Raw genomic sequence first — 27,581 nt, 5'->3', positions numbered from 1 at the left:
GTATCCCCCTCTCGCATTATGACTTGGTCCCTGTCACAAGCAGCCCTGACCCGACATTCATAACCACAGAAGGTCACTACACAGGGGCGCTTTAAGAGAGGAGGAGGCCCAAGTGCAGCCTCCTCCATTCGGGTCCCCTCCTCTCTGCCAGCAGCGGTGAGAGTCTGAGCACTAGAGCGCTCAGACTGTACTGCGCATGTGCAGATCTTTGGGAAAATGGCGCGGTGGCCATTTTCCCATTGATTTTTGTACTGCGCATGCGCAGAACTCCGTGAAAATAGCCGCTGCGCCCTTTTCACAGAGTTTTAACACCAACACAGACGTCGGCGCGGGACTTCGGAAAGGTGAGTATTTAGAAAATGGGTGCAGCATGTGCGGTGGGGACCCCCTCTGACTCAGGGGCCGGTGTGTACCGCCCACACTGCACCAATTATCGATACGTCAGTATCACTACCTCCTACAAAATGAGTGCACTCACCTCTTGAAATACTCTGCACTGTGTTGCCTGGGAAGGGAAGGAGGGTACGGAGAAAGCAACTGCACTCCCTGATGAAGAAATGTTAAGAAACGGTGCCTAACAGAGGACTATATTGTATGCCGGGCACTGCGATGCTATGTGTACTCTGTGGTGGTCACTGGGATACTTTGTTTAATGTATGGCGATCACTGAAATGCTCTGTTTACAGTATGGTGATCACTGAGTTCTGGCTGTGTTGTTTTTTCTGTTTCTGTAGTGTATGTGTATGTGGGGCAAAGTTACTACCTACTTTTGATGTATACTCTCCAGGAGAAGCCCGGAAAGGGGACACAGCTGCACACTTTAGGGGGAGGGCCGGCTATTCACGACTTTAGGCCCCACCCCAACATGGGGATATCGCTGCAATTCGTAGGTACGTGATGATGAACAGGGCTAAAATGACATTTCGAATTATCTAGCCCCGCCTTCTCTACCCAAAAAAACGTGAATCTCCCACAACTTCCGGGAGAATAGGCAAGTAGGATGTGAGGGTATTAGTGCATGTGTATGTCGGGGTATTAATGTAATGTCAGGGGTAATTACTGACATCATTTGGATGCAATTAATGTCTTTTTATATGTTAATATTTTAATTTTGAAACATCTGGGACTGGGGCACCTGTTTTCCCATTTTCACTCCCTCTCACATCAACATCTGGCGACACCGGCTGCACTGACCATTCTATTCATCTGATTGGCTATTGATTTTCCATCCCTTGTCAACTTGAAGCAAGGACTAGTTAAAGAGTACTATAAATACAAAAGAAGTGACCAGATGCGAATCAAATGCGCCTTACACGTAATCCTGACATGTGATACCACTTCTTACTGTAGGTGGAGCAGGATTTGTGAATGAGGTACAATATGTTACCTCTCTTGCTCTGGCTGTCCAGATGAGTCTAGTGATAACAAATACATAGGGGGAATTCAATTGTTTGAATAGTCGGTTGGGTGTCTGTTTTTTCCTGTCTACTAGATAGGAAAAAACAGACAACCAACTGACTTTTCAAACAATTGAATACGCCCCATAATGTTATATATAAGTCTGTGCTGCAATATATTGGTTTACTACAACTTGGCAGCTCGTTTTAATCTCAGGGGCAGATGTATTAACCTGGAGAAGGCATAAGGAAGTGATAAACCAGTGATATGTGCAAGGTGATAAAGGCACCAGCCAATCAGATCCTAACTGTTAATTTACATATTGGAGCTGATTGGCTGGTGCCTTTATCACCTTGCACATGTCACTGGTTTATCACTTCCTTATGCCTTCTCCAGGATAATACATCTGCCCCTCAGTGATAAAAGTGGAGAAGTGAGCCAGTGGAGAAGTTGCCCATGACAACCAATCAGCATTGACGTAACATTTATAATTTGCATACTATAAAAGTAAACAGAGCAGCTGCTTGGTTGCCATGGAAAACTTCTCCACTGGCTCACTTCTCCACTTTTATCACAAGCACACATCTGTAAGGGGAATATAAATTTATGTCACTTGTGTCCTTCTACAACCACATCTACAGGGAAGCTTAATTAACTGCTGGTGGTAATGTAGCGAGGCATTATGGGAGATGGTTTTTGAACAGAGAATTGCTGTATTGACCTGACATTGCAGGCTATGGCAGGCACAGCATCTATCGGGTACTATGCAATAATACTGTTGATTTTATAAGGGTAATACCAGAAACCTGGACTACACATTTGATAACAGCACTCCTTGACAGATGTGGAATGCTTTTATAAGCATGAATAATGAATTATATGGAAGACACTTACTGGTGATTCAATGTCCTCCAGAAGAAGCACAGAGCAGCGCTCACACTTCAGCAGCGTCTGAGCCCGATGCATAATTTTCTTGACAACTTTCTCCAGGTCTGTTTGTTCCTCAAACAGGTCATTCACCACCTCCAGCAAAGCCTGCATAACACGACACAGCGTCTCATTGCTGCCGAAGGAACAATATTCCTATCTTAACGTGCCAAGCAAATGAATTACACACTGCACTGCTCTATTTTCCTGACAGTGAATGTCACCATGAATTTGCATTTTCTGATTTAATAAACATAAAAAAATGGGGAACACATCATGGCAGCTCTTTATTGCAGCAGCACCCACATTTTACTTACTGAAATTCCCCCGGGGGTTTGCAGAGGGCCTTATGCCTCAGATCTCAGTCAAAGAATAAACTGCATTCTCAGAGCCCACAAGCTGGGCTCCAGATGACAGGTACTCTTTAGTTACACTATAGCGTAAACGTATAATTGCTTATAGGCTCACCCGGCTCCTGTCATATTCTTTTCTTGAAGCTGCAAAGAGTTGAGCATTCGATATGGCAATACCACAGAATGGAAGGTACATCTGCATAACCTAGCAGAGATAAGTAAAAAAGACAACTTTGAAAATAACGCAAAGATTAATAAATAAGACAACATCGGAAATAACGCAGAGATAATTGAATAAGACAACATTGGAAATAAAGCATAAATAAATAAGACAACATTGGAAATAACGCATAAATAAATAAGACAACCTTGGAAATAACGCAAAAAAAAAATAAGACAACATTGGAAATAACACAAAGTTAAACAAATAAGAAAACACTGGAATTAACGCAAAGATAAATAAATAAGACACCATTGGAATTAATGCAAAGATAAATAAATAATACAACATACTAATTAAGGCAAAGATAAATAAATAAGACAAGATTGGAATTAATGCAAAGATAAATAAATAAGACAAAGTTGCAAATAAAACTAAAGTAGTAGCATGTAAAATGTTAAAAACCTATTACTGATCAGGTTCCAGACTCTGTTCTTGAATTATACATTTGTTACCTTATACTGCACAGGACTATGATGTATTCTCTACAGTGCATTGCCAATATTTATCTGGTACATTATCATGCACGCAATAGCAGTATTTGTATATGTGTTAAGGGGTCCAGCCCATGCACTCACTAATAGTTAGGTAAACAATTGCAGTGGCTGGCCACACACCCTCTGGAGACTGACCACACCCCTAAACGTGGGCCCCTACCACTACATTCCCCAGTGGGCCCTTCATGCCCCAGTCCGACACTGCTTGGGGACATTACGTAGAAGGACGATACTACTACAGGGGGGGGGGGGGGGCATTACATATAAGGACGCTACTACTACTGTGGGTGCATTATGTATAAGGATGCTACTATTACTGGGGGGGGGGCATTATGTATAAGGATGCTACTACTACTGGGGGGGGCATTATGTATAAGGATGCTACTACTACTGGGAGGGATTACGTATAAGAACACTACTACTACAGGTGGGGCATTACGTATAAGGATGCTACCACTACTGTGGGGGCATTACGTATAAGGATGCTACCACTACTGCTGGGGTATTACATATTAGGACGCTACTACTACTGGGGGGGCATTACGTATAAGCGGCACTACTACCGTGGGCATTCTGTGTATAAACGGCACTACTACCATGGGCAGTCTGTGTATAAGCGGCACTACTACCATGGGCATTCTGTGTATAAGCGGCACTACTACCATGGGCATTCTGTGTATAAGCGGCACTACTACTGGGGGGCATTATGTGTATATAAACGGTATACTATGAGCATTATGTATATGGGGTGCTATTACTGTGGGTATTATGTGTATAAGCGGCACTACTACTGGGGGCATTATGTGTATAAGCGGCACTACTACTGTGGGCAGTATACAGTATGCATAAGATAAGTGGAACTACAGTGGGCAATATGTGTATAAGCGGCAGTACTACTGTGGGCAATATACAGCATGTATAAGTGGCACTACTGTGGGCATTATGTGTATAAGCGGCACGACTACTGGGGCATAATGTGTATAAGCGGCACAACTACTGTGGGCAGTATACAGTATGTACAGTTGGCATTATGTGTATAATCAGCAGTACTACTGCGGGCAATATACAGTATGTATAAGTGTCACTACTGCAGGCATTATGTGTATAAGCAGCACTACTACTAGGGGCATTATGAATGAGCAGCACTACTACGTGCGGTGTAATGTGAATAAGATTGTGCTACTGTGTGGTGTAATTTTAAATGAGGGTACTATTGTGTGACCACGCCCCTTCCTTGTGAGACCACACCCTTTTTCCGGCGCGTGCCAAAGCGTGCACTGACCCTTTGTGAAATATGAAAGGGCGCAAATGTATAGTTTGCAGGGGGGTGCTGAACACCCTAGCACCGGCCCTGCCTCTAGTGCTGCCAATGTGAGGCCTCTTCTACAAATTTTTCCAGGGCCCTTTCAGTTACCAATCCACCCCTACCTGACTTTAAAAGTAAGTGCAATGCAATTTGCTAGCGCTACATAAATGTTAATAATTAAATGAATATATAGCTGCTATAGCCAAGACTTATATAACCTCTTGGTGTCACTGTGCCTTCCAAACAGCAGTGGAATTTTAAAACAAATTGTAATACCAAAAGCTATATTATACTTTTTTTTTCCCCTGTGGGTCCAATTTGTTTTATTGTTTTCTTTTGCAATGTTTTTCATCTGCGCTTATGTCTGAGTTGCACCATGCATGCATGCACCACAATGATGTTCGTACAGAGTTGCAGTACAGAGTCAGACACACACATCAAGAAGTGTATTAGAAATGTGTTGGCATTCCTGTGTGGTTACAGGGGGTTGGCTAATCAGACACAGATGTAACATAGTATGGGCGTGTTGCTGATAGTAGTTGCATACAGAGACATTGAATTGTTCTAGCATATGACTGGTGAAAGTTTCAATGGTGCGGGCGACGGTGGCGTCTAAAGACGCCCAAAGCACAATTGGCGCATCTGTAGACAGTGAAAGTGGGCATCTCATTCCTTGCACATTTGGATGCACACTAGGGAACTGCACTGTAGCGTCATTAGCATAAAGTCACAGATGCAACTGCAGCAAAAGATGAAAGGAAGGCTACAACTGCGTCCAACTCAGACCCTATGAGGACAAATCCCTCCCCTTCAAGAGACTACACGCCCAAAACAGACTCCGCCCCCATTAGGGCTACTTCCATAAATTTCCAGGGCTTGTCTTCCATCCCGATCTGCCATTGCCATACAGGCACCCCAATACACAACCTTCCCCCAATGAAATAAAAAACAAACACTACGTCGGCTCCTAACACAGGCACATACAGAAACTACGGAGCTCCAACTCCCCCCCTCCCCCCCCTCCCGCTCAGCACAGCGCGATGTGTGCTGAGCAATGGGGGCAGACCGGGAAGTAGGGGCGCTCATTTCACCCAGCACCGAGTGAAATGAGCGATGTGCTAGATTGTGCCTGCATGCCAGTCTAGCACCATCTATAGCGACGCGCGGGACCGCCCATCGCTATCGCTGTGGGGCATACAACACAGAGAGATCAAAACCTAAATTCTAAGCAATCTAGTCAGATTGCTTAGAATTTAAGCACTGATCTCTCCGTGTGTACCCCCCTTTACAGTTCCTTTCATAAAACCGAGTTTCAGCTCACACAATTTTCTCTACTTCTCAAATATTTATGCTCGGGGAAGTCTGGTTCCAGAAGCCCAGAGTAGTTCTGCTAGTCTGCTAGATAATGTATATTGTTTTTCTAGAAAAATTTTATTTTCTTGCTGCTGCTGATTAATTTTTTCGATTCCCTGGTGGACAATCTGCCAAAAAAAAACCTAAGCACATTGGGAATGTTTTTATCTAAAATATTGCAACCATATAAATATTTACATAACAGCAACTAATAAATACATTAAAATTAGACAAAAAACAGGAAAAAAGGAAAATTATACAATACTTAAACATTCCATAATATTCATCTTCTATTTACAGAAATCAAACCACATCCCTTTTACACATTTCATCATGGTTTTACAACCATAAATGACCTATGGCCCTTGTCTACTAAACGGTTTCTGAGCAAAGGGGCGCTACTGTACGTAAATATAATATCAAATATTTTACATAAAACTAAGTGCACGGAATTAAATAATGGCAAGAAATAGATATGATAACAACTTTAACTACAGGTATTGGGAATTGTGCAAGGGAGGTCAACAGACTATTGGGCCTAATTCAGAGTTGATCGCAGCAGCAAATTTGTTAGCAGTTGGGCAAAACCATGGCCCTCATTCCGACCCGATCGCACGGATGTCGCCGGGCAATTGAGCGTCCAGAGAAAAAAAAAAGACGCAGCACTGGACAGGAGAAGATTGACAGTGGAGAGGCGTTCCGGGGCAGATACTCACCGTTGGAGGCCGTTTTTGAGGACTGGTCGTCCAAACGCAGGCGTGTCCAGGTAAACGGAGGGCGGATGTCTGACGTCAAAGCCTGGTGGAACGTCAGTGGATCCGTCGCACAGGGTAAGTAGATCCAAGCTTACTTTTCAACTGCACAAAACTTTTTTTTAGCAAAGCAGGGCTGCACAAGCGTTCATTGATTGCACCAGCAGCAAAAAGTTGCGATCAACTCGGAATGACCCCCATGGTTTTGCCCAACTGCTAACAAATTTGCTGCTGCGATCAACTCGGAATGACCTCCCATGTGCACTGCAGGGGGGACAGATATAACATGTGCAGAGAGAATTAGATTTGGATGGAGTGTGTTCAAGCTGAAATCTAAATTGCAGTGTAAAAATAAAGCAGCCAGTATTTACCCTGCACAGAAACAATATAACCCACCCAAATCTAACTCTCTCTACACATGTTATATCCGCCCCACCTGCAGTGCACATGTGGGGTCATTCTGAGTTGATCGCTAGCTGCCGATTTTCACTGCGTTGCGATCATTTTAAAAAAGGGCAAAACTACGCATGTGTATGGGGCGCAATGCGCACGCGCGGCGTACGGGTACAAAGAGCATCGTTGTTTTGCACTGCTTCTAGCGACGATTCCATTTGCACAGCCGATCGCAAGGAGATTGACAGGAAGTGGGAGTTTCTGGGTGTCAACTGACTGTTTTCTGGGAGTGTTTGGAAAAACGCAGGCGTGTCCAGAGCGGATTCGGTTTTACTCGGTTTTACTCGGTTCTCAAAACCGAATCTTATTGGCTCACGGATGTCACGTGTTTTGGATAGCCAATAAGATTCGGTTTTGAGAACCGAGTAAAACCGAGTAAAACCGAATCCGCTCATCTCTAGTTTGCTGGGCAGGTATCTGACGTCAATTCCGGGACCTTTGTCGCTGCAATCATCGCACAGAATAAGTAACTACAGGGCGAGTCTTGTTCTGCACAAAATGTGTTTGCACCCGCTCGGCTGCACACGCGTTCACACACTTGCAAAACGTAAATACACTCCCCCGTGGGCGGCGACTATGCGTTTGCACGGCTGCTAAAAGTAGCTAGCGAGTGATCAACTCGGAATGACCCCCATGATTTTGCCCAACTGCTAACAAATTTGCTGCTGCGATCAACTCTGAATTACCCCCATTGTTCCGTGTGCTCTGGGATAAGCTGAATCCTGTGCATGACTCATCTCTCTCCTTTCTCACATAGTTCCGTTGTATCTGTCAGCTTCCACTCGGCCCATTAAGTTTATTTCTCTTTATTATTTATGTCTGTCATATTCATAGTGAGATGTGAGTTCTGAAAACTGTGGCGAAACAATACTGCAAATTTGTAGGCACAGATGTTGTTTACAAGCAAAGGGAACAACTCCCCGAGGCTGATAAAATGAAATGAAAAAAAAAAAAAAAGTGGGCCACAAGATGTTTCCAAGGTCCCTTGTCTCAAGAAATAAATAGCTTCAGAAGTTAGAATATTCTTTTAATTCCACATCCGAGAAGACTCAGCGGCATGGCTGGTTCTCTATGAATTAAGCTGTATGTTCTGTTTATGAGATGGAACAACATGGAGCCAAATAATGAGATGCTGTACAAACAAATGTGTTTAAGGGAAAACACAAACTTTCCCAGACTTTCACGGAATTTGGCAACTCCCTGATACTAAAGGACCTGATTCTGAGTCAGAGACAAGTGGAAATGTGGATGGTTCTCAGGAACTGCGCATGCGCCAAGGGAAGAATTTGCTGGTTGCACACCTGCCGGATCAGGCATACGCACACTCACAGAGGTCGCAAGTATGCATGGACTGGTCCGTCAGCCGAAGGACCAAACTTCCTGTGAAGGTGAATTGGGGATTTCTGATTGCTGTGGGTCATAGTTTCCTACCTGACCCTCTCCATGAGGGAGAAAATGCTCTGTTCCTGGACTTTCCTGGTAATGTAGTATGATTGCCATCACCTGTGGTGAAACACCTTTCTTATCAATTAACTAGCTCACCACAGGTGATGGCAATCATACATTACTAGGAAAGTCCAGGAACAGAGCATTTTCTCCCTCATGGAGAGGGTCAGGTAGGCAAGTATGCCGTGGGTGCATAGGATAACTTCCTTGCTCTACTGTAGCGTGCGGACAGAGATGGGACACCAGTTTCTTTTGCACCTAACATAGGCTGGTGCAGGTCCAGATGTTGACGATGACTGCTGCGTATATAAAAGCAGTGTGCAGGATACACTTCCACATGCAGAATTTTGCAGTACACACGGGCGTATTCTTAGCATAAGGAAGTAAGTAGGCTGCCACAGCCAAACGAAGAAGCAGCCGCAGGTGCATCCAATTTAAAATCAGGTTCTTAATGCAGTTCTCAGGCAAAATACTTATTGCTTGTAGACATTTTGCAGGTGATAGCCATGTGTCCACTAACTAGTAATGTCTCCACTATATGAAAGTGGCAAAAGTATGAAGTGTCAACAGTTAGCATCTCAAGACACAGTTAACTTGGAAGGAACTCGATCCCTAACCCAATGACCCCTGTGTACGGGAATGAGTATAATATACCGGCTGACAGGATGGCAGCTGTCAGTATACCGATAGCAGCATCCAGTCTGCTGGTATACCGGCAGTGCGGCATCGAGTCAAGACGCGGCCTCGCTATGCTCGCCCCACGCTTCGGGATCCTGGCGGCCGGCATTATAACTATGTGCCTGATTCAGACCTGATCGTTGCTGTGCGTTTTCACACAGATGCCAATTATCGAAAGACTGCGCATGTGTATGCACCGCAATGCGCACTTGCGTTGCCAAACAACAACAGGCATCGCCGAACAGCGACAGGCTGGTGCGAAAATTTAAATCGCACAGCCATTTGCAAGCTGATTGACAGGAAGAGGCCGTTTGTGGGTGGTAACTGACCTTTTTCAGGGAGCGTTAGGGAAAACGCAGGCGTTACCGAGCGTTTTAAGGGAGGTCATGTGACGTCAGCTCCAGCACTAATCAGCCTGTTCTTATCGCACTGTAGGAGTAAAGGTCCATACACACGGAGCGATATAGCTGAGCGATTTTGACTATAATCAAAATCGCTCAGAAAGTTAGTGCATATCGCTCTGTGCGTACACAGCCAGGCTTGACCTGGCCCACAGGGGTACAGGGGAAACCAGCGGTGGGCCCCACTGCCTGGGGCCCCACTCCCTGCTCTAAGGATCAGGTTCCAGACTGTGCACTTGAATTATACATTATACATATGTTACCTTATACTGGACTATGGTGTACTTCCTTCAGTGCATTGCTGTTATTAATCTGGTACATTATAATGCATACAGCAGCTGAATTTACTATATATATTTATGAAGGGGCAAAGACTTTGCACTCTCTAATGGTTAGTCAAACCAATGAGGTGGCAAGCCACACCCCTCTGCAGACTGGCCACACCCCTAAACATGGGCCCCTACCACTGCATTCCTCCAGTGGGCCCTACATGTCCGACACTGTACACAGCCAGCGATAGCGATGCGCGTCCCCTCCAGGTCGCTTTCGCTGCTAAAGAAAGACTGTGCAGGCAAGTCAATTTTGGCTAGGTCTCTGAAAAGAAAAAGCATTTCCTTGCTTAAATGAGTTAGCCAAAATCGTCCATAGCCAAAATCGCTTGCACACTGAGTCAAAATCGCTGGAGGAGTTAGTCAAAATCTCCTACTGCTAGTTCAAGGGAAAACGGTCAGTCAAAATCTCTCATAGTTAAAATCACTCCGTGTGTATGGACCTTCAGGCCTGGGCTGCGCACAGACTGCACACTGTGGAAAAATCGTTCGATGATGAGTGAGGTACGAATGGATTTGCAGCTGTCCACAGACTGAGGGACATTTTTCGCGCGGCGTACACATGCGATCGCACACTCTCACGGGCGAATATACTCTCCCCTTGGCGGCGACTATCTGAACACAGGACAGCAAAATTTGAAGCCCACCGATCAGGTATTTAAATCTTCCGATACTGCCAAAGATCACCCAACACAGTCTATAACAATTAGCTAAAACTGAGGTCCCTATCTACTAAACATTTTCTGGGGAAACAGAGCGATACATACATGTAATATCAAGGCGGAGATTTAGCAAAGCTTGGAGAGAGATTCAAACACAGAATGTAAAAGGACAGGTGGAAGCTGATTGGTTAGTACTTTATCTCTTTCCATTATATACATAGACTCTTTGCTATATCCCGCCATGTATGGCACAGTTTTGCATGCTATAGTCTCAGAGATTTATCCATGCCTTGTGATGTTACTTTATACATATTCTATTATGGCAAACAAAATTTTTTAAAATCCATCCACTCGCTACTCGTGAAAAACAGCTTAGCCGTGTTTTGCATGTTGTGCCAAATTTAGCAAAGTAGCAAAGATGTAAGTGGACACATCTGTACCTCTCCAAGCTCTGCCAAGTCTCCCCCCCCCCCAAGTGTTTTACACTTAAATAACTGCAAGACATAAAATAATAAAATAATTGAAATGAAAAAAATATACATATGCATGTATATATTCCTCTGATGAAACCGCCGTTGCACAGGTGACGCGTAAGAGGTCTGAAACCCGCATTACTTGACACCTCGTCTCACCGGTACGCTTCCTAGTCGAGCCAGCATACCATCAGCTCACATCACGCTGCCAATTGAGCTAAGACTGCAACAATACGGTGACTAGGAATATTTGTATCCGGTAAGAGAGACCCTCCATACATCTATCACTACGGCATTGGTTGTCGTTAGTGCCACTCGGGGCACAGGTGGAGCATAGCGCCGTAACGACAGCAGCATCCCGTCGCCTTCCCTCTGCCCCCTCCTATACAGCACCATTACGTTGAATTAATGGAGGAATTCATCACATTGGTTGCTACACCGACAATCACCTCACGTTGTGCTGTTTTCAAATATTCCACACTACACAAAAGGAATTACAAGGAGGTGAGCTCATACGGGTCTACTTTATGTCTGGATAAGACTTTGATATTACATCTGTAAAACGTGCCACCAATACCTTCTATCAAAAAAGGACGGTAATAAGGAATACATTATTTCTCATAAAGCACTTTAAAACGATATTTCCAGAGACGATTGTGTCAGATACAGATGGGTCCACGTTTATCTTGACCTTTAACAGGATTAACTGAGACTGGCCAATCGGACTTAATCCCCTGCTGTAATGACTTAATCCCCTGCTGTAATGACTTAATCCCCTGCTGTATTGTTCTCTGTATTGCTATTGCAGCTGAGAACAATAGATGATGGGTTTATGCTAATAAATCATGTTGTGCCTAGGCGCAGAAAACTAGTCAAGATAACCGTGGACCCATCTGTATATTTAACACAGCTATTTCTTATTATTGTTTGTGAGTTACATGTCAACCAATGTGCTATATGTTGCTACATTGTTTTAATTGTTATATCTTTAAGGTATAACTAATACATTTATTCTTAAATTACTTATTGCAAGCGCTCCATTGATATACTTATGTATCTCTCTATATATATGTATCTCTCTCTCTCTCTCTCTCTCTCTCTCTCTATATATATATATATATATATATATATATATATAGTGATGTTTTCCCTACAAATTTCCTTAATATGATTTTTATTATTACCCCATCAACCAAGAAACTATTATACTCAAATGCCACTATATTTTTGTTTATACAAGTTTTCTTTGGATGACTTATACATGCACTATCCTAATCGAAAAAAATCTTCGCATTTGTGAGGTGGATAATGTATTTGGGTCTTTGCTTAATTACAGCATCAACTTTTTTATTTTTCTTTAGAAAACTTTTTTAAATTATTTTTTCAAAACTTTAGATGTCTATCTTTAGCATATCACTCATTACAATCCATTTAAAAGAGTTTAGCATAGTGTTCTCATAGAAGAAATGCTGATCCTCTATGTTATACTAATGGCTCCCATCATTCATATTATTTAGAATGAATGCTATGCTGCTGTGGATCAAGCAATGCCAGAAGGCATTGTGTATTTTCATGTTGTTTTTGGACTTTCTAAAATAGTTTAATACCTTCCTGCATTCTAATTAGTCAAAAATGATGACATTTTATTATAATTTCCATCATTGGATATAATCATATACTGTAAGTGCCATATATTTTAGTTGCCAACTTTTTCTAGTTGCATTGATTTGTTTTTAGTAATGTTGAATTAATCATGACTGTTTTGGGTTATGATCTTCCTCAGTGGCTCAGGGGGACTGGGGATGAGTTTATGAAACCAAGGAGGCAATGGCCCTAAAAATTTTAGGAACCCCTATATAGACGGAAAGGGGAATGATGAAGCAAGAAGATCTATTTACGAAAGAGAGAAAGCCAATCTCTCAGCTGAAAACAGGTGGTTCGCCCTATCCATCAACAGATTACGGCGAAGAGTTTTGTCTTGTTTCTACCAGCAGAAGCATAGGGAAGTGCACTGCAGAACATGTACTGCTGCAACGCATATACCGCTGTAGGACATGTACAGCTGCAATGCTTTTATAGCTATAGCCATCTCAGGAGGATACAAAGGAGACTTAAGCGTCAAATGAAATCTGAATGCTGTGCAGTCATGATGTGCACCTGTGCTCATCACTCAAAATTACGGTAACCTAACAGTAATGAATCAGTAATGCAGGAGATTTGTCCCAAAAACAGTCGGAATGCAAGTGGGCAGTGTTATGATGCAAGTCTGGTTTGGACGTGTTGAGGATTAGGTGAATTGGGACATCCAAGTGGAGCTATTGGAAAGGCAGTTTGACACAAAGTAGATTAAAAAAGGAAGAGAAAGTAGACAAAAAAAGGTGAATTTGAGTGTTGTCTGCATAGGGGTGTATTCAATCGATGTTGGATCCTTTCCGACGGAAAGGATCCGACATTTGAGTAATAAATTACCAGCCGAATCCGACAGGTTTTGGCCATTCACGACAATGCCAATCCGACTTTTTTTAGAAGTCAGATTGACATTGTCGAAAACGGGGCTAAAACGTGTCGGATTTGATATCAGCCGCGATTCAAACAAAACGCGCGAAGCCAAGGCTATTCCGCCAATCCACGTGTTTTCCGACAAGTCGGAATTGCAGACATGAAAGGAAAAACGGCAGGAGAATTGAATAGGTCGAATCATGATTCGACCAGAAAAAGTCGGAACTGACTAGAATTGAATACAGCCCATAAAGGTGGCAGTAGAGGCAGAAGGAGCCTATTAGTTCACAGAGAGAAGAGTGTATTGAGTGTAAAGATCACCTCTAATAATTGCTTAATGACACTTTCTAATGCAGTCTTTTTGCATACACCTGGCCACCACTAACACCACATCATATCAGTGTTAATTTTGACAAGGATTTTCATTTTAGTCCTAGTCGCTTACTTAACATTGTAGTTGGTTTATAGTCACATTTTAGTCATCTTCTTTTGCTTCATTTTAGTAAAGATTTAGTCAGTGGATCTCAGTTTTCATTCTAGTCTAATTTTAGTCAGTGTTTTAGTCATAACATTTGCAAACAGTTTAATGATACTTTAATGTATTTTGCTGAAGAACATTTCTCTAAAATTCCCTTGAGAAGTTTGCATACCTTTAACCATGTGATAAATAATCTAGGCTCAGTAGAGAATGTATTACTTACTGAGTCTGATTTACTGTAGTACTCCAATATATCATTAGTAATCTAGGCTCAGTAGGCTGAGAATGTGTTACATACTGATTCTGACTTACCATAGTGCTCCCATATATTATTAGTAATCTAGGCTCAGTAGGTGGGGACGTGTTACATACTGATTCTCACTTACTGTAGTGATCCCATATATAATTAGTAATCTAGGCTCAGTAGGCTGACAATGTGTTACATACTGAGTCTGACTTACTGTAGTGCTCCCATATATCATATACAAATTAATGCCTTAAGTTTGTTAGAACAAACAAGTGCAATACACAATCCTATTTCCTTCACAGCAGGTCATATTTATTTTATGCAAATATCTAGAACATATAATTTAATTTAAAACACTACTTCCAGTGTTAATTCCAGTGTCCTTTGTCAAGGATTTATCATTTTAGTTTTAGTCTTAGTTACTTTTTTTTGCTTTGTTTTAGTTAAGATTTAGTCAGGGATCTCAGTTTTCATTTTAGTCTAATTCTAGTCCTGAAAAAAACTATAGCCGACGAATACTTTTAGCGAAAATGAAGAATGCATTGTATGGCTGATGTTGTGAACTTGCAGCTGACATTGGCAGAGCTGCTGAGAGAGGCCACGGGCATAAGTAGTGATGCTGGTGTTGCCAAATCTGCGAATGCGTGGCCACTCCCCCTGTAGCTGGGGTTACAGGTACAGCATCATAATTTAGTGGTTCTGCAAACACGACATGATGGCAATTGTAGTTTACCAAGGTTTGTCTAGACTGTATTGCATGTGACTTACTTAGATGCATAGATTTAGCAGCTGTATGTCACTGGAAGGTCATTTTATTACCAACTGTGGGGTGTATGTGAGATGCAGGATTTGTGCTCATATTTTTAAAGCTGCAATCATTTTAGACAAAAACAGCTTGCTTTTAAATAATTGACACTTACTGGTGTTCTCACTGGAATCTCGCCAGAGCCTGTACCTCGCAGGCTACAGTGTAAGTCCCTCTGACGCATTAGTGCAAAAGTCTAATTTGGGTGCACATGTATCCCTGGGAAATCATGTGCACTGCAGGGGGGGCAGATGTAACATGTGCAGAGAGAGTTAGATTTGGGTGGGTTATATTGTTTCTGTGCAGGGTCAATACTGGCTGCTTTATTTTTACACTGCAATTTAGATTTCAGTTTGAACACACGACACCCAAATCTATCTCTGTGATCAGATCTGAATTAGGCCCAATATATAAGTAGCTGTAAGAAAGACTGATTTGTATGTATTTAGCGGCTTTGTTTGTGCAGCCTAAGAGCTTGGAGAATGATAAGAGCAGATTACAGAGAATCACCCTGTAATGTAATCACACTGATGACTCGTACTCATATAGATGGTAAAAATGAAAGGCGATTTCAGAGCTTGCTCACCTGAGGAAATGCTGCGAGATGATTTATTGTGAAGCCACAAGCCAAAGTGCTATGACCAGAGGCAGAACTCTGGGAGGCAACGGAGTCATCTGCCGCCGGGCTCCTGCTCTGAAGGGGGGCACCTCTCCTCCCATTCTGTGACACCATTGAATTAAGTTAATTGATACCTGTCGCTGTCTTTTCAGTGGCCAACTTCTTCACTGGTCCCTGCACCTTACAAATCACACCCTTTTCATTATACTGTAGGTACACATTTTACAAGGGTCACACCCAAGATTAGAAACCACGACCTATTACACTGGAAGCAGACACCTTACTAGTGGAGCTATTTGCTCCTGTATAGGAAATATGAGAAATTTAACTATATGTAGATATTTCTCTGACAATTACACGTAACTTCATATAGTTAGAATTCTCATGCTTCCTCTACAGGAGCAAATAGCTCCATCAGTAAAGTGTCTGCTGTCAGTGTAACAGGTCATGAGTTCTAATCCTGGGAATGACTGCTAAGAATTGTGTGATTTAAAATAAAAGATAATTAAATGTATAAATACAGTATATACATTTTTTTCAGAACACTCCACACACACATGCACGCACGCACACACACACACACTGTACATACATTTATTTATCTTAATATAGGAAATAGGGGGGGCACCAATATTTATCTTGCCTCCGGGCAACTGGGACGAACTTCCGCCACTGGCTATGACAGTGGGCATAATTCAGACCTGATCGAAGATGTGCTAAATTTAGACATGCGGGGCATGCGGGGGGACGCCCAGCACAGGGCTAGTCTGCCCCGCATGTCAGGCCGGACCCCCCCCCCCTGCACAAGTACAAAAGCATTGCACAGTGGCGATGCTTTTGTACTGTAGGAGTAGCTCGCTGGCAGGAGCTACTCGTCGCTGTGAGGGTTGCAGCAGCTGCGTGTGACGTCACGCAGCCGCTGCGGCCTGCATCCACAACGGTCCGGGCACCCCTGCGTTGCCCAGACCGCGACCCCTAAACGGCGGCCAAGCGCTGCCGGCCCGCCCAACGACCACCTTTGCCTGTCAATCAGGCAGAGGAGATCGCTGGGCTGAGATAGCCGTCGGCTGTCTGGCATGCGCCGGTGCACTGCGGCGCCGGCGCATGCGCAGTTCAGACCTGATCAGCTGCTGTGCGAAAAATGCACAGCAGAGATCAGGTCTGAATTAGGCCCAGTAGTAGGTTCCATGTCTCACACAAATCGCTATTCTTTTCTTGCTTCCTACTTCAAGGACAAGATTGATAAGATCAGAGATGAAATGGTATTGCTCTTCCTCAGCCAGTGACCTGCTCAATTCTCTACCTGAACCCTCTAGCACTCTCTCCTCATTTGATCACACAAATTAAGATGAAGATGGCAACACTCCTCTCATCCTGCTACTCTACCACTCTCCTCTTGAGCCTATACCCTCACAAGTAAGTAAATCTCTGTTTCCTTTGCTCATCCCAACTTTAACTAATATCTGTAATCTCTCTCTCTCTCTCTCTCTCTCTCTCTCCTGGTATCTTTCCTTCACTGTTCAAGCGTGCAGTGATTACTCCAATTCTGAAAGAAAAAAAAATCTGACCCTAACTCTCTCTCAAGCTACCATCCCATCTCTCAGCTCTCATGTCTCTCCAAGCTACGTGAGAGACTTGCCTACACTCCCCTTACACACTTTCTTAGATCACACAATTCACTTGACCCACTTCAGTCAGGCTTTCATTCCCAACACTCCACTGAGACAGCATTGACTAAAGTAGTGAATGATCTAGTTACTCCAAAGTCCAAAGGCCATTACTCACTTCTTATTCTTCTAGATCTCTCTGCTGCTTTTTTTACACTGTTGACCATTCTCTTCTCATACAAACACTACAATCCCTAGGTCTTCAAGACACAGTCCTCTCTTGGTTCCAATCCTACCTATCTAATTGCTCCTTCAGTGTTCGCTTCTCTGATTCCACCTCCTCTTCGCTACCCCTTTCAGCTGGAGTACCACAAGGCTCGGTCTTAGGTCCTCTGCTTTTCTCTATCTATACCTCATCTCTTGGTAAACTAATCAGCTCTTTTGGATTTCAGTATCATCTGTACGCAAATGATACTCAAATCTACCTATCCTCCCCAGATTTGTCACCACCTGTATTGGTCAGGGTCACTGAATGCCTTTCTGCTGTTTCATCTTGGATGTCATCTCGCCACCTCAAACTTAATATTTCCAAAACAGAGTTACTTATATTTCCACCATCCAATAGTAGTTTCCAACCTGATATCTCTATCACTGATTGACTCTGAACTGTCCTTTGTTCCCCACATTCAATCTGTTTCAAAATCATGTTACATGCATCCAAAAAACATATCTAAAATACGACCATACCTTACACAAGACACTGCAAAAACTGTAATCCATGCTCTCATTATCTCCCGCATTATTACCAAAAAGAGACTCTCACAACTACAATCCATTTTGAATGCAGCTGCAAGGCTAATCTTCCTTGCTAGACGTTCATCGTCTGCAGATACGCTCTGTCAGTCCCTCCATTGGTTACCTGTATTCTACCGTATTCAATTTAACATACTTTTACTCACACATAAGGCCATTAACTATACTACACCAATGTACATCTCTTTGCTCATCTCAAAATATCTCCCAACCCGACCTCTCCGCTCTTCACAAGATCTACGTCTCTCATCAACACTCATTACTCGCTCTCATGCACAATTGCAGGACTTTTTTCGGGCTGCACCCACTCTGTGGAATGCCCTACCACGCACAATAAGACTTCCCCCTAGTCTCCGAACCTTCAAACGTTCCCTGAAAACTCACCTCTTCAGGCTAGCTTATCACATTCCAGAACCGCTCACTCAACCTTCATAAGCTTTCCTATCCGATTATTTTCCCACTGTACAGTCCGCACATATCCTCCACATATTTTTTCTTTCTTCACTTTCCCTTTTTTCTGACCATGGTTCATCATTGCTGTGATGTGATATCATGCAACCCACCTAGAACCTTGCAATTCGGTGGACAAATATGCAATAGTGCCTTTTCTTGTGTATCAATGCCTATTTCCCTATAGATTGTAAGCTTGCGAGCAGGGCCTTCCTACCTCTATGACTGTTTGTTTATTACACAGTTTTGTTTTATCATTGTGTCCAATTGTAAAGCACAACGGAATTTACTGCGCTATAAAATAAACTGTTAATAATAATAAAAGTAATAATGAGAAGGTCCTGCCAGTTTTACATCTGATTACATTCTCCTCGCTTCTGTTACCTATACATGAAAGCTACATTGCAAATAGATTGTCCACTCCACAAACACTGTACCTACAGTACTGTTATATAGCAACCTCACAGATCTGTACCACCCTTTATATAGCAACCTCACAGATCTGTATGGTACAGACCTGTTCGGTTGCTATATAAAGGTGGAATTCAAATGTTTGAAAAGTCGGTTGGGTGTCTGTTTTTTCCTGTCTATTAGATAGGAAAAAACAGACTCCCAACTGACTTTTCAGACATTTGAATCACCCCCTTTATATAGCAACTGAACAGATCTGTACCATCCTTTATATAGCAACCGCACAGATCTGTCCCCCCCTTTATATAGCAACCTCACGGATCTGTACCACCCGTTATATAACAACATCACAGATCTGTTCCACCCTTTATATAGCAACCGCATAGATCTGTACCACCCGTTATATAGCAAACTCACAGATCTGTACCACCCGTTATATAGCAACCTCACAGATCTGTACCACCCGTTACATAGCAACTTCACAGATCTGTACCACACTTTATATAGCAACCTCATAGATCTGTACCATCCGTTACATAGCAACTTCACATATCTGTACCACCCGTTATATAGCAACTTCACAGATATGTACCTCCCTTTATATAGCAACCTCACAGATCTGTACCACACTTTATATAGCAACTTCACAGATATGTACCTCAGTCCCTTTATATAGCAACCTCACATATCTGTACCACACGTTATATAGCAACTTCACAGATATGTACCTCCCTTTATATAGCAACCTCACAGATCTGTACCACACTTTATATAGCAACTTCACAGATATGTACCTCAGTCCCTTTATATAGCAACCTCACATATCTGTACCACCCGTTATATAGCAACTTCACAGATATGTACCTCCCTTTATATAGCAACCTCACAGATATGTACCACACTTTATATAGCAACTTCACAGATATGTACCTCAGTCCCTTTATATAGCAACCTCACATATCTGTACCACCCGTTATATAGCAACTTCACAGATATGTACCACCCTTTATATAGCAACCTCACAGATCTGTACCACACTTTATATAGCAACCTCACAGATCTGTACCACCCTTTATATAGCGACCTCACAGATCTGTACCATCCTGTATAAGTTTATATAGCAACCGCACATATCTGCACCACCTACAGCAACCTCACAATTCTGTACCACCCTTTATAGAGTGACTTCACAGATCTGTACCTCCCTTTATATAACAACGTCACAGATCTGTACCACCCTTTATATGTAGTCGGACTTTATGGCAGCCAGGTTGTCTCAGAGGTGTGTGTGTGTGGGGGGGAGGGGAGAGGTGCAGGGGTCATGGCTGGATATAGGGGGCAACGCAGAGGGCGTGACATGGCTAAGGAGGCTGTACTTGTGGCTGTGCAATTTTGTCATTGTGGCCACGTCCCCCACTATACAATGCAGAGATTACTGGCACAGCAGGGGGCGTGGCTACATTGATGCAATTCAGCGCAAATCCAGTCATCGCCTGCCGGGTCCCCCCACTTCACTAGGCAAGTGGGTGGCTGGGCGGTAGATAGAGGCTAGATCCAGGAGACACTTTTCTGGGTGGCCGGTAGCACCACCCAATTTTAGGGATCCTCCTGGCTGTTCTGTGGAAGTAGGCAAGTATGCCTTTATATAGCATCCTCACCACAGATCTGTAACACCTTTTATATGGAGAAATCTCAGATACAGCACCACCCTTATAAAGCAACCATACAGATCTGTACTACCGTTATATAGCGACCTTACAGATCCGTACTACCTTTATATAGCAACCTTACAGATCTGTACTACCGTTATATAACAACCTTACAGATCTACACTACCTTTATATAGCAACCTCACAGATCTGTACTACCGTTATATAGCGACCTTACAGACCCGTACTACCTTTATATAGCAACCTCACAGATCTGTACTACCGTTATATAGCGACCTTACAGATCCGTACTACCTTTATATAGCAACCTCACAGATCTGTACTACCGTTATATAACAACCTTACAGATCTACACTACCTTTATATAGCAAACTCACATATCTGTACTACCTTTATATAGCAACCTCACAGATCTGTACTACCTTTATATAGCAACCTCACGGATCTGTACTACCGTTATATAGCGACCTTACAGATCTGCACTACTTTTATATAGCGACCTCCCAGATCTGCACTACTTTTATATAGCGACCTCACTGATCTGCACTACCTTTATATAGCGACCTCACAGATCTGTACTACCTTTATATAGCGACCTCACAGATCTGTACTACCTTTATATAGCGACCTCACAGATCTGTACTAATTTTAGGCCCAAAGTCACTCCCGACTGTAGGAAGTGAAGGAAACGGCCCAGCTGGAATTCCTCTGTAGGGGCATTCCTGGCCTCACACCAAGCAACATATTTTCGCCATATACGGTGATAATGTTGAGCCGTCACGTCCTTCCTAGCCTTTATCAGCGTAGGAATGACCTCATCCGGAATGCCTTTTTCTGCTAGGATCCGGCGTTCAACCGCCATGCCGTCAAACGCAGCCGCGGTAAGTCTTGGAACAGACAGGGCCCCTGTTGCAACAAGTCCTGTCTTAGAGGCAGAGGCCACGGGTCCTCTGTGAGCATTTCTTGCAGCTCTGGATACCAAGTCCTTCTTGGCCAATCCGGAACAATGAGTATTGTTCTCACTCCTCTTTTTCTTCTGATTCTCAGCACCTTTGGTATGAGAGGAAGAGGAGGAAATACATAAACCGACTGGAACACCCACGGCGTCACCAGTGCGTCCATAGCTATCGCCTGAGGGTCTCTTGACCTGGCGCAATATCTCTGTAGCTTTTGTTGAGGCGGGATGCCATCATGTCCACCTGTGGCAGCTCCCACCGACTTGCAACCTGCGCGAAGACTTCTTGATGAAGTCCCCATTCTCCCGGGTGGAGGTCGTGCCTTCTGAGGAAGTCTGCTTCCCAGTTGTCCACTCCCGGAATGAACACTGCTGACAGTGCGCTTACGTGATTCTCCGCCCAGCGAAGAATTCTGGTGGCTTCTACCATCGCTACCCTGCTCCTTGTGCCGCCTTGGCGGTTTACATGAGCCACTGCGGTGATGTTGTCTGACTGAATCAGAACCGGGTGGTCGCGAAGTAGGGACTCCGCTTGGCGTAGGGCGTTGTATATGGCCCTTAGTTCCAGGATATTTATGTGGAGGCAAGTCTCCTGACTTGACCACAGACCTTGGAAATTCCTTCCCTGTGTTACTGCCCCCCACCCTCGGAGGCTTGCATCCGTGGTCACCAGGACCCAGTCCTGAATGCCGAATCTGCGGCCCTCGAGGAGGTGAGCACTCTGTAGCCACTACAGGAGAGACATCCTGGCCCAGGGGGATAGGGTGATTAACCGATGCATCTGAAGATGTGATCCGGACCATTTGTCCAGTAGATCCCATTGAAAGGTCCTCGCATGGAACCTGCCGAAGGGAATGGCCTCGTATGATGCCACCAACTTTCCCAGGACTCGCGTGCAGTGATGCACCGACACCTGTTTTGGTTTCAATAGGTTTCTGACCAGTGTCATGAGCTCTTGTGCCTTCTCCATCGGGAGATAAATCCTCTTCAGGTCTGTGTCCAGAATCATGCCCAGGAAGGGCAGACGAGTCGTAGGAATCAACTGCGACTTTGGAATATTTAGAATCCAGCCGTGTTGTCGTAACACTTCCAGAGAACGTGCTACGCTGATCAGCAACTGCTCTCTGGACCTCGCCTTTATGAGGAGATCGTCCAAGTATGGGATAATTGTGACCCCTTGTTTCCGCAGGAGTACCATCATTTCCGCCATTACCCTGGTAAATATTCTCGGTGCCGTGGAGAGACCAAATGGCAACGTCTGAAATTGGTAATGACAATCCTGTACCACAAATCTGAGGTACGCCTGATGAGGTGGATAAATGGGGACATGAAGGTATGCATCCTTTATGTCCAGAGACACCATAAAATCCCCCCCTTCCAGGCTTGCGATGACCGCCCTGAGCGATTCCATCTTGAACTTGAACCTTTTCAGGTATATGTTCAGGGATTTTAAATTCAATATGGGTCTGACCGAACCGTCCGGTTTCGGTACCACAAACATGGTCGAATAATAACCCTTTCCTTGTTGAAGAAGGGGAACCTTGACCACCACCTGTTGAAGATACAATTTGTGAATTGCAGCTAACACTATTTCCCTCTCTAAGGGGGAAGCTGGCAGGGCCGATATGAGGTATCGGTGAGGGGGCATCTCTTCGAATTCCAGCTTGTATCCCTGAGATACAATATCTATTGCCCAGGGATCCACCTGGGAGTGAACCCACTTGTGGCTGAAATTTCGGAGACGCGCCCCCACCGGGCCTAGCTCCGCCTGTGGTCATGTGGTGGATTTAGTGGAAGCCGGGGAGGACTTCTGTTCCTAGGAACTAGCTGTGTTGTGCAGCTTCCTTCCTCTGCCCCTGCCTCTGGCAAGAAAGGACGCACCTCGGACTTTCTTGCCTTTTTGTGATCGAAAGGACTGCATTTGGTAATACGGTGCTTTCTTAGGTTGTGAGGAAACATATGGCAAAAAATTTGACTTTCCAGCAGTAGCTGTGGAGACCAGGTCCGAGAGACCCTCCCCAAACAATTCCTCACCCTTGTAAGGTAAAACCTCCATGTGCCTTTTTGAGTCGGCATCACCTGTCCATTGCCGAGTCCACAGGACCCTTCTGGCAGAAATCGACATTGCATTTATTCTAGAGCCCAATAGGCTAATGTCTCTTTGAGCATCACTCATATATAGGACAGCGTCTTTTATATGCCCCAGGGTCATTAAGATAGTATCCTTGTCTAAGGTATCAAGTTCCTCAGATAAGGTATCCGTCCATGCTGCTACAGCACTACACACCCAGGCCGACGCAATTGCCGGCCTTAGTAAGGTACTTGAATGTGTATAAATGGACTTCAGGGTACCCTCTTGCTTTCTATCCGCAGCATCTTTTAGGGTGGCCGTATCCTGTGACGGCAGGGCTACCCTCTTGGATAAGCGTGTTAAAGCTTTGTCCACCCTAGGGGAGGATTCCCAGCGTAACCTGTCCATTGGCGGGAAGGGATACGCCATAAGCATCCGTTTGGAAATCTGCAGTTTTTTATCTGGAGATTCCCAAGCCTTTTCACATAACTCATTTAGCTCGTGTGAAGGGGGAAAGGTCACCACCTGGCTTTTTTCCCCATACATATGAACCCTCTTGTCAGGGACTGGGGTTTCCTCTGTGATGCGCAACACATCCTTAATTGCTATAATCATATAACGGATGGATTTAGCCAATTTAGGCTGTAACTTTGCATCATCGTAATCGACACTGGAGTCAGAATCCATGTCGGTATCTGTGTCAACAATTTGGGATAGTGGGCGCTTCTGAGACCCTGACGGCCTCTGCGACATAGGATCAGGCACGGGCTGAGACCCTGACTGTCCTTAGGTTTCAGCAATATCCAACCTTTTATGCAAGGAATTAACATTATCATTTAAAACCTTCCACATATCCATCCAATCAGGTGTCGGCGCCGTCGGCGGAGACACCACATTTATTTGCTCCCGCTCTGCTTCCACATAGCCTTCCTCGTCAAACATGTCGACACAAGCGTACCGACACACCACACACACAGGGGATGCTCTTTTTGAAGACAGTTTCCCCACAAGGCCCTTTGGAGAGACAGAGAGAGAGTATGCCAGCACACACCCCAGCGCTATATAACCCAGGAATCACACAGTAACTTAGTGTTAACCCAGTAACATAGAAACATAGAACATAGAATTTGACGGCAGATAAGAACCACTTGGCCCATCTAGTCTTCCCCTTTTTTATTTTATCCTTTAGGCAATCTCAACCCTTTTTTAACCTTAATTCTTTGTAAGGATATTCATATGCCTGTCCCAAGCATGTTTAAATTGCCCTACAGTCTTAGCCTCTACCACCTCTGATGGGAGGCTATTCCACTTATCCACTACCCTTTCTGTGAAGTAATTTTTCCTTAAATTTCCCCTGAACCTCCCCCCCTCCAGTCTCAATGTATGCCCTCGAGTTCTAATACTTCTTTTCCTTTGAAGAATGTTTCCCTCCTGAACTTTGTTAAGACCCTTGATATATTTGAAAGTTTCTATCATGTCCTCCCTTTCCCTTCTCTCCTCCAAACTATACATGTTAAGATCTTTTAGCCTTTCCGGGTAAGTTTTGTGATGTAGGCCATGCACCATTTTAGTTGCCCTTCTTTGTACACTCTCTAATGTATTTATATCCTTCTGGAGATAGGGTCTCCAGAACTGGACACAGTATTCCAGATGGGGCCGTACCAATGACCTATACAGTGGCATTATCACTTCTTTTTTCCTGCTACTGATTCCTCTCCCTATGCAACCAAGCATCTGACTTGCCTTTCTCATTGCTTTGTTGCATTGCTTTCCTGCCTTCAAGCCGCTGTAATAATGATTTTTGCGCCTAATTATGTGCCCCCTCTCTCTATTATACACTCTTCTACCGTGTATCTGCAGGGGAGAGCCTGGGGAGCTTCCTCTCAGCGGAGCTGTGGAGAAAAAATGGCGCTGGTGAGTGCTGAGGAAGAAGCCCCGCCCCCTCAGCGGCGGGCTTCTGTCCCACGTTTATGTACAATATTATGGCGGGGGCTCATACATATATACAGTGCCCAACTGTATATATGTCCAACTTTTGCCAAGAGGTCCTAATTGCTGACCAGGGCGCCCCCCCCTGCGCCCTGCACCCTTACAGTGAACGGAGTATGTGGGTGTAGTGTGGGAGCAATGGCGCACAGCTGCAGTGCTGTGCGCTACCTCAGTGAAGACTGGAGTCTTCTGCCGCCGATTTCGAAGTCTTCTTGCTTCTTTCACCCGGCTTCTGTCTTCCGGCTCTGCGAGGGGGACGGCGGCGCGGCTCCGGGATCGGACGACAAAGGGTGAGATCCTGTGTACGATCCCTCTGGAGCTAATGGTGTCCAGTAGCCTAAGAAGCAGGACCTATCTGCAGAGAGTAGGGCTGCTTCTCTCCCCTCAGTCCCACGATGCAGGGAGTCTGTTGCCAGCAGAGCTCCCTGAAAATAAAAAAAACTAACAAAATACTTTCTTATAGCAAGCTCAGGAGAGCTCACTAAACAGCACCCAGCTCGTCCGGGCACAGATTCAAACTGAGGTCTGGAGGAAGGACATAGAGGGAGGAGCCAGAGCACACCAGAATCTAAATTCTTTCTTAAAGTGCCCATGTCTCCTGCGGAGCCCGTCTATTCCCCATGGTCCTTACGGAGTCCCCAGCATCCACTAGGACGTTAAAGAAATATATTTTTTTGTTCCTCCGATCATCAGGACAGAACAGATCACGCAGTATATTCCTAACCCCATGGTGACATTTCACAGACAGGAAGAAGCAATATCACCTACAGATATAATAGTTGGCGCCAGTAATATAGCTTTTCCCTGTTTAGTTAATATGCCCATAATGAGAAAGATGGATGCAGTATGGATGTCTGACGCAAGCAGTCAATGTTTTAAGTCTGCGCGCGCATTTCAATGGTGACCTCCAGCAGACGCACAACGTATATGGACACTAAGAGAGTCAATTATGGTGGGTATTCTGGGGTAGTAAAAGGGAAATGACTAGTCAGATGTAGGAGTGTCTTGACTAGTGACTGCATACAAAGACGCAGTTGCGCTGACACCGGCGGCCATGTTTCCAACGGACATTCTGCACTCGGTCAGGGCTGTTGTAATATGTGATGTACGGCAGATTTGCGAAGCAGCGGTTTTAGTAGGAAGCCCATCAGCTGTGGCATTAGAAGTCGCACTGCGGCAAAACACGCATTCATGGCTGCAGTTGCGGCCACCTCTGAATCAGGCCCCTATGTTTTAGTATATAGTCTATATAAGACACTACTTCAGGGTAACTATTACATCAAGGAGACTGTTTTAAGGGCCCCATACACTAGTGCGATATTGCACGTTTCGTGCAATTGCAACAAGTTCCTGAGATGGATAGCATGAAAAATGTCAAATTGCATGTACTTTTCTTGCGATTGCGCATTCTCGTGTGTCACCCATCGCAATCGCAGATCACACGGGATGCACATAATATTTATCGCAATTGCATGGAAATGGGTGCACATCGCAGTGCTTTTGAACACTTGCGATCCGGTCGCATGTGATTCATCACAGAAGTCTCTAAACTGGCAGCTTGGACACTTTCACACACACGCCCAGCAGTAGCGCCAGCAGCAGCGGAACGGGACAGCACACTGCTACTTGTGATTCCTTCTTCCAAACGGACTGCAATCCGATTGCAAGTGAGTACCAGCACCCAGCATCTGCACCAATCACACTAGCTACAAAGTATTG

General features: G+C 44.3%; 1 protein-coding gene across 4 annotated transcripts in view; it reads right to left on the bottom strand.

Moving 5' to 3' along the window:
* PDE11A (phosphodiesterase 11A) overlaps window positions 1–27,581 on the bottom strand; it is a 1,092,065-nt gene that overhangs the window by 550,140 nt on the left and 514,344 nt on the right. For all 4 annotated transcript variants that reach the window (XM_063933388.1, XM_063933389.1, XM_063933390.1 and 1 more), the window contains exons 3-4: window positions 2,794–2,883; window positions 2,293–2,433 (exon numbers count right to left, since the gene is read on the bottom strand). In XM_063933388.1, coding sequence (XP_063789458.1) covers window positions 2,293–2,433; window positions 2,794–2,883 — 231 coding nt within the window. The remainder of the gene's footprint in view (window positions 1–2,292; window positions 2,434–2,793; window positions 2,884–27,581) is intronic.

This window comes from Pseudophryne corroboree, chromosome 7, assembly GCF_028390025.1.
Source record: "Pseudophryne corroboree isolate aPseCor3 chromosome 7, aPseCor3.hap2, whole genome shotgun sequence".
Taxonomy (NCBI): Eukaryota; Metazoa; Chordata; class Amphibia; order Anura; family Myobatrachidae; genus Pseudophryne; species Pseudophryne corroboree.
The sequence above is the reverse complement of the archived record's forward strand: the minus strand, read 5'-3'. Positions and strand labels throughout refer to the sequence as shown.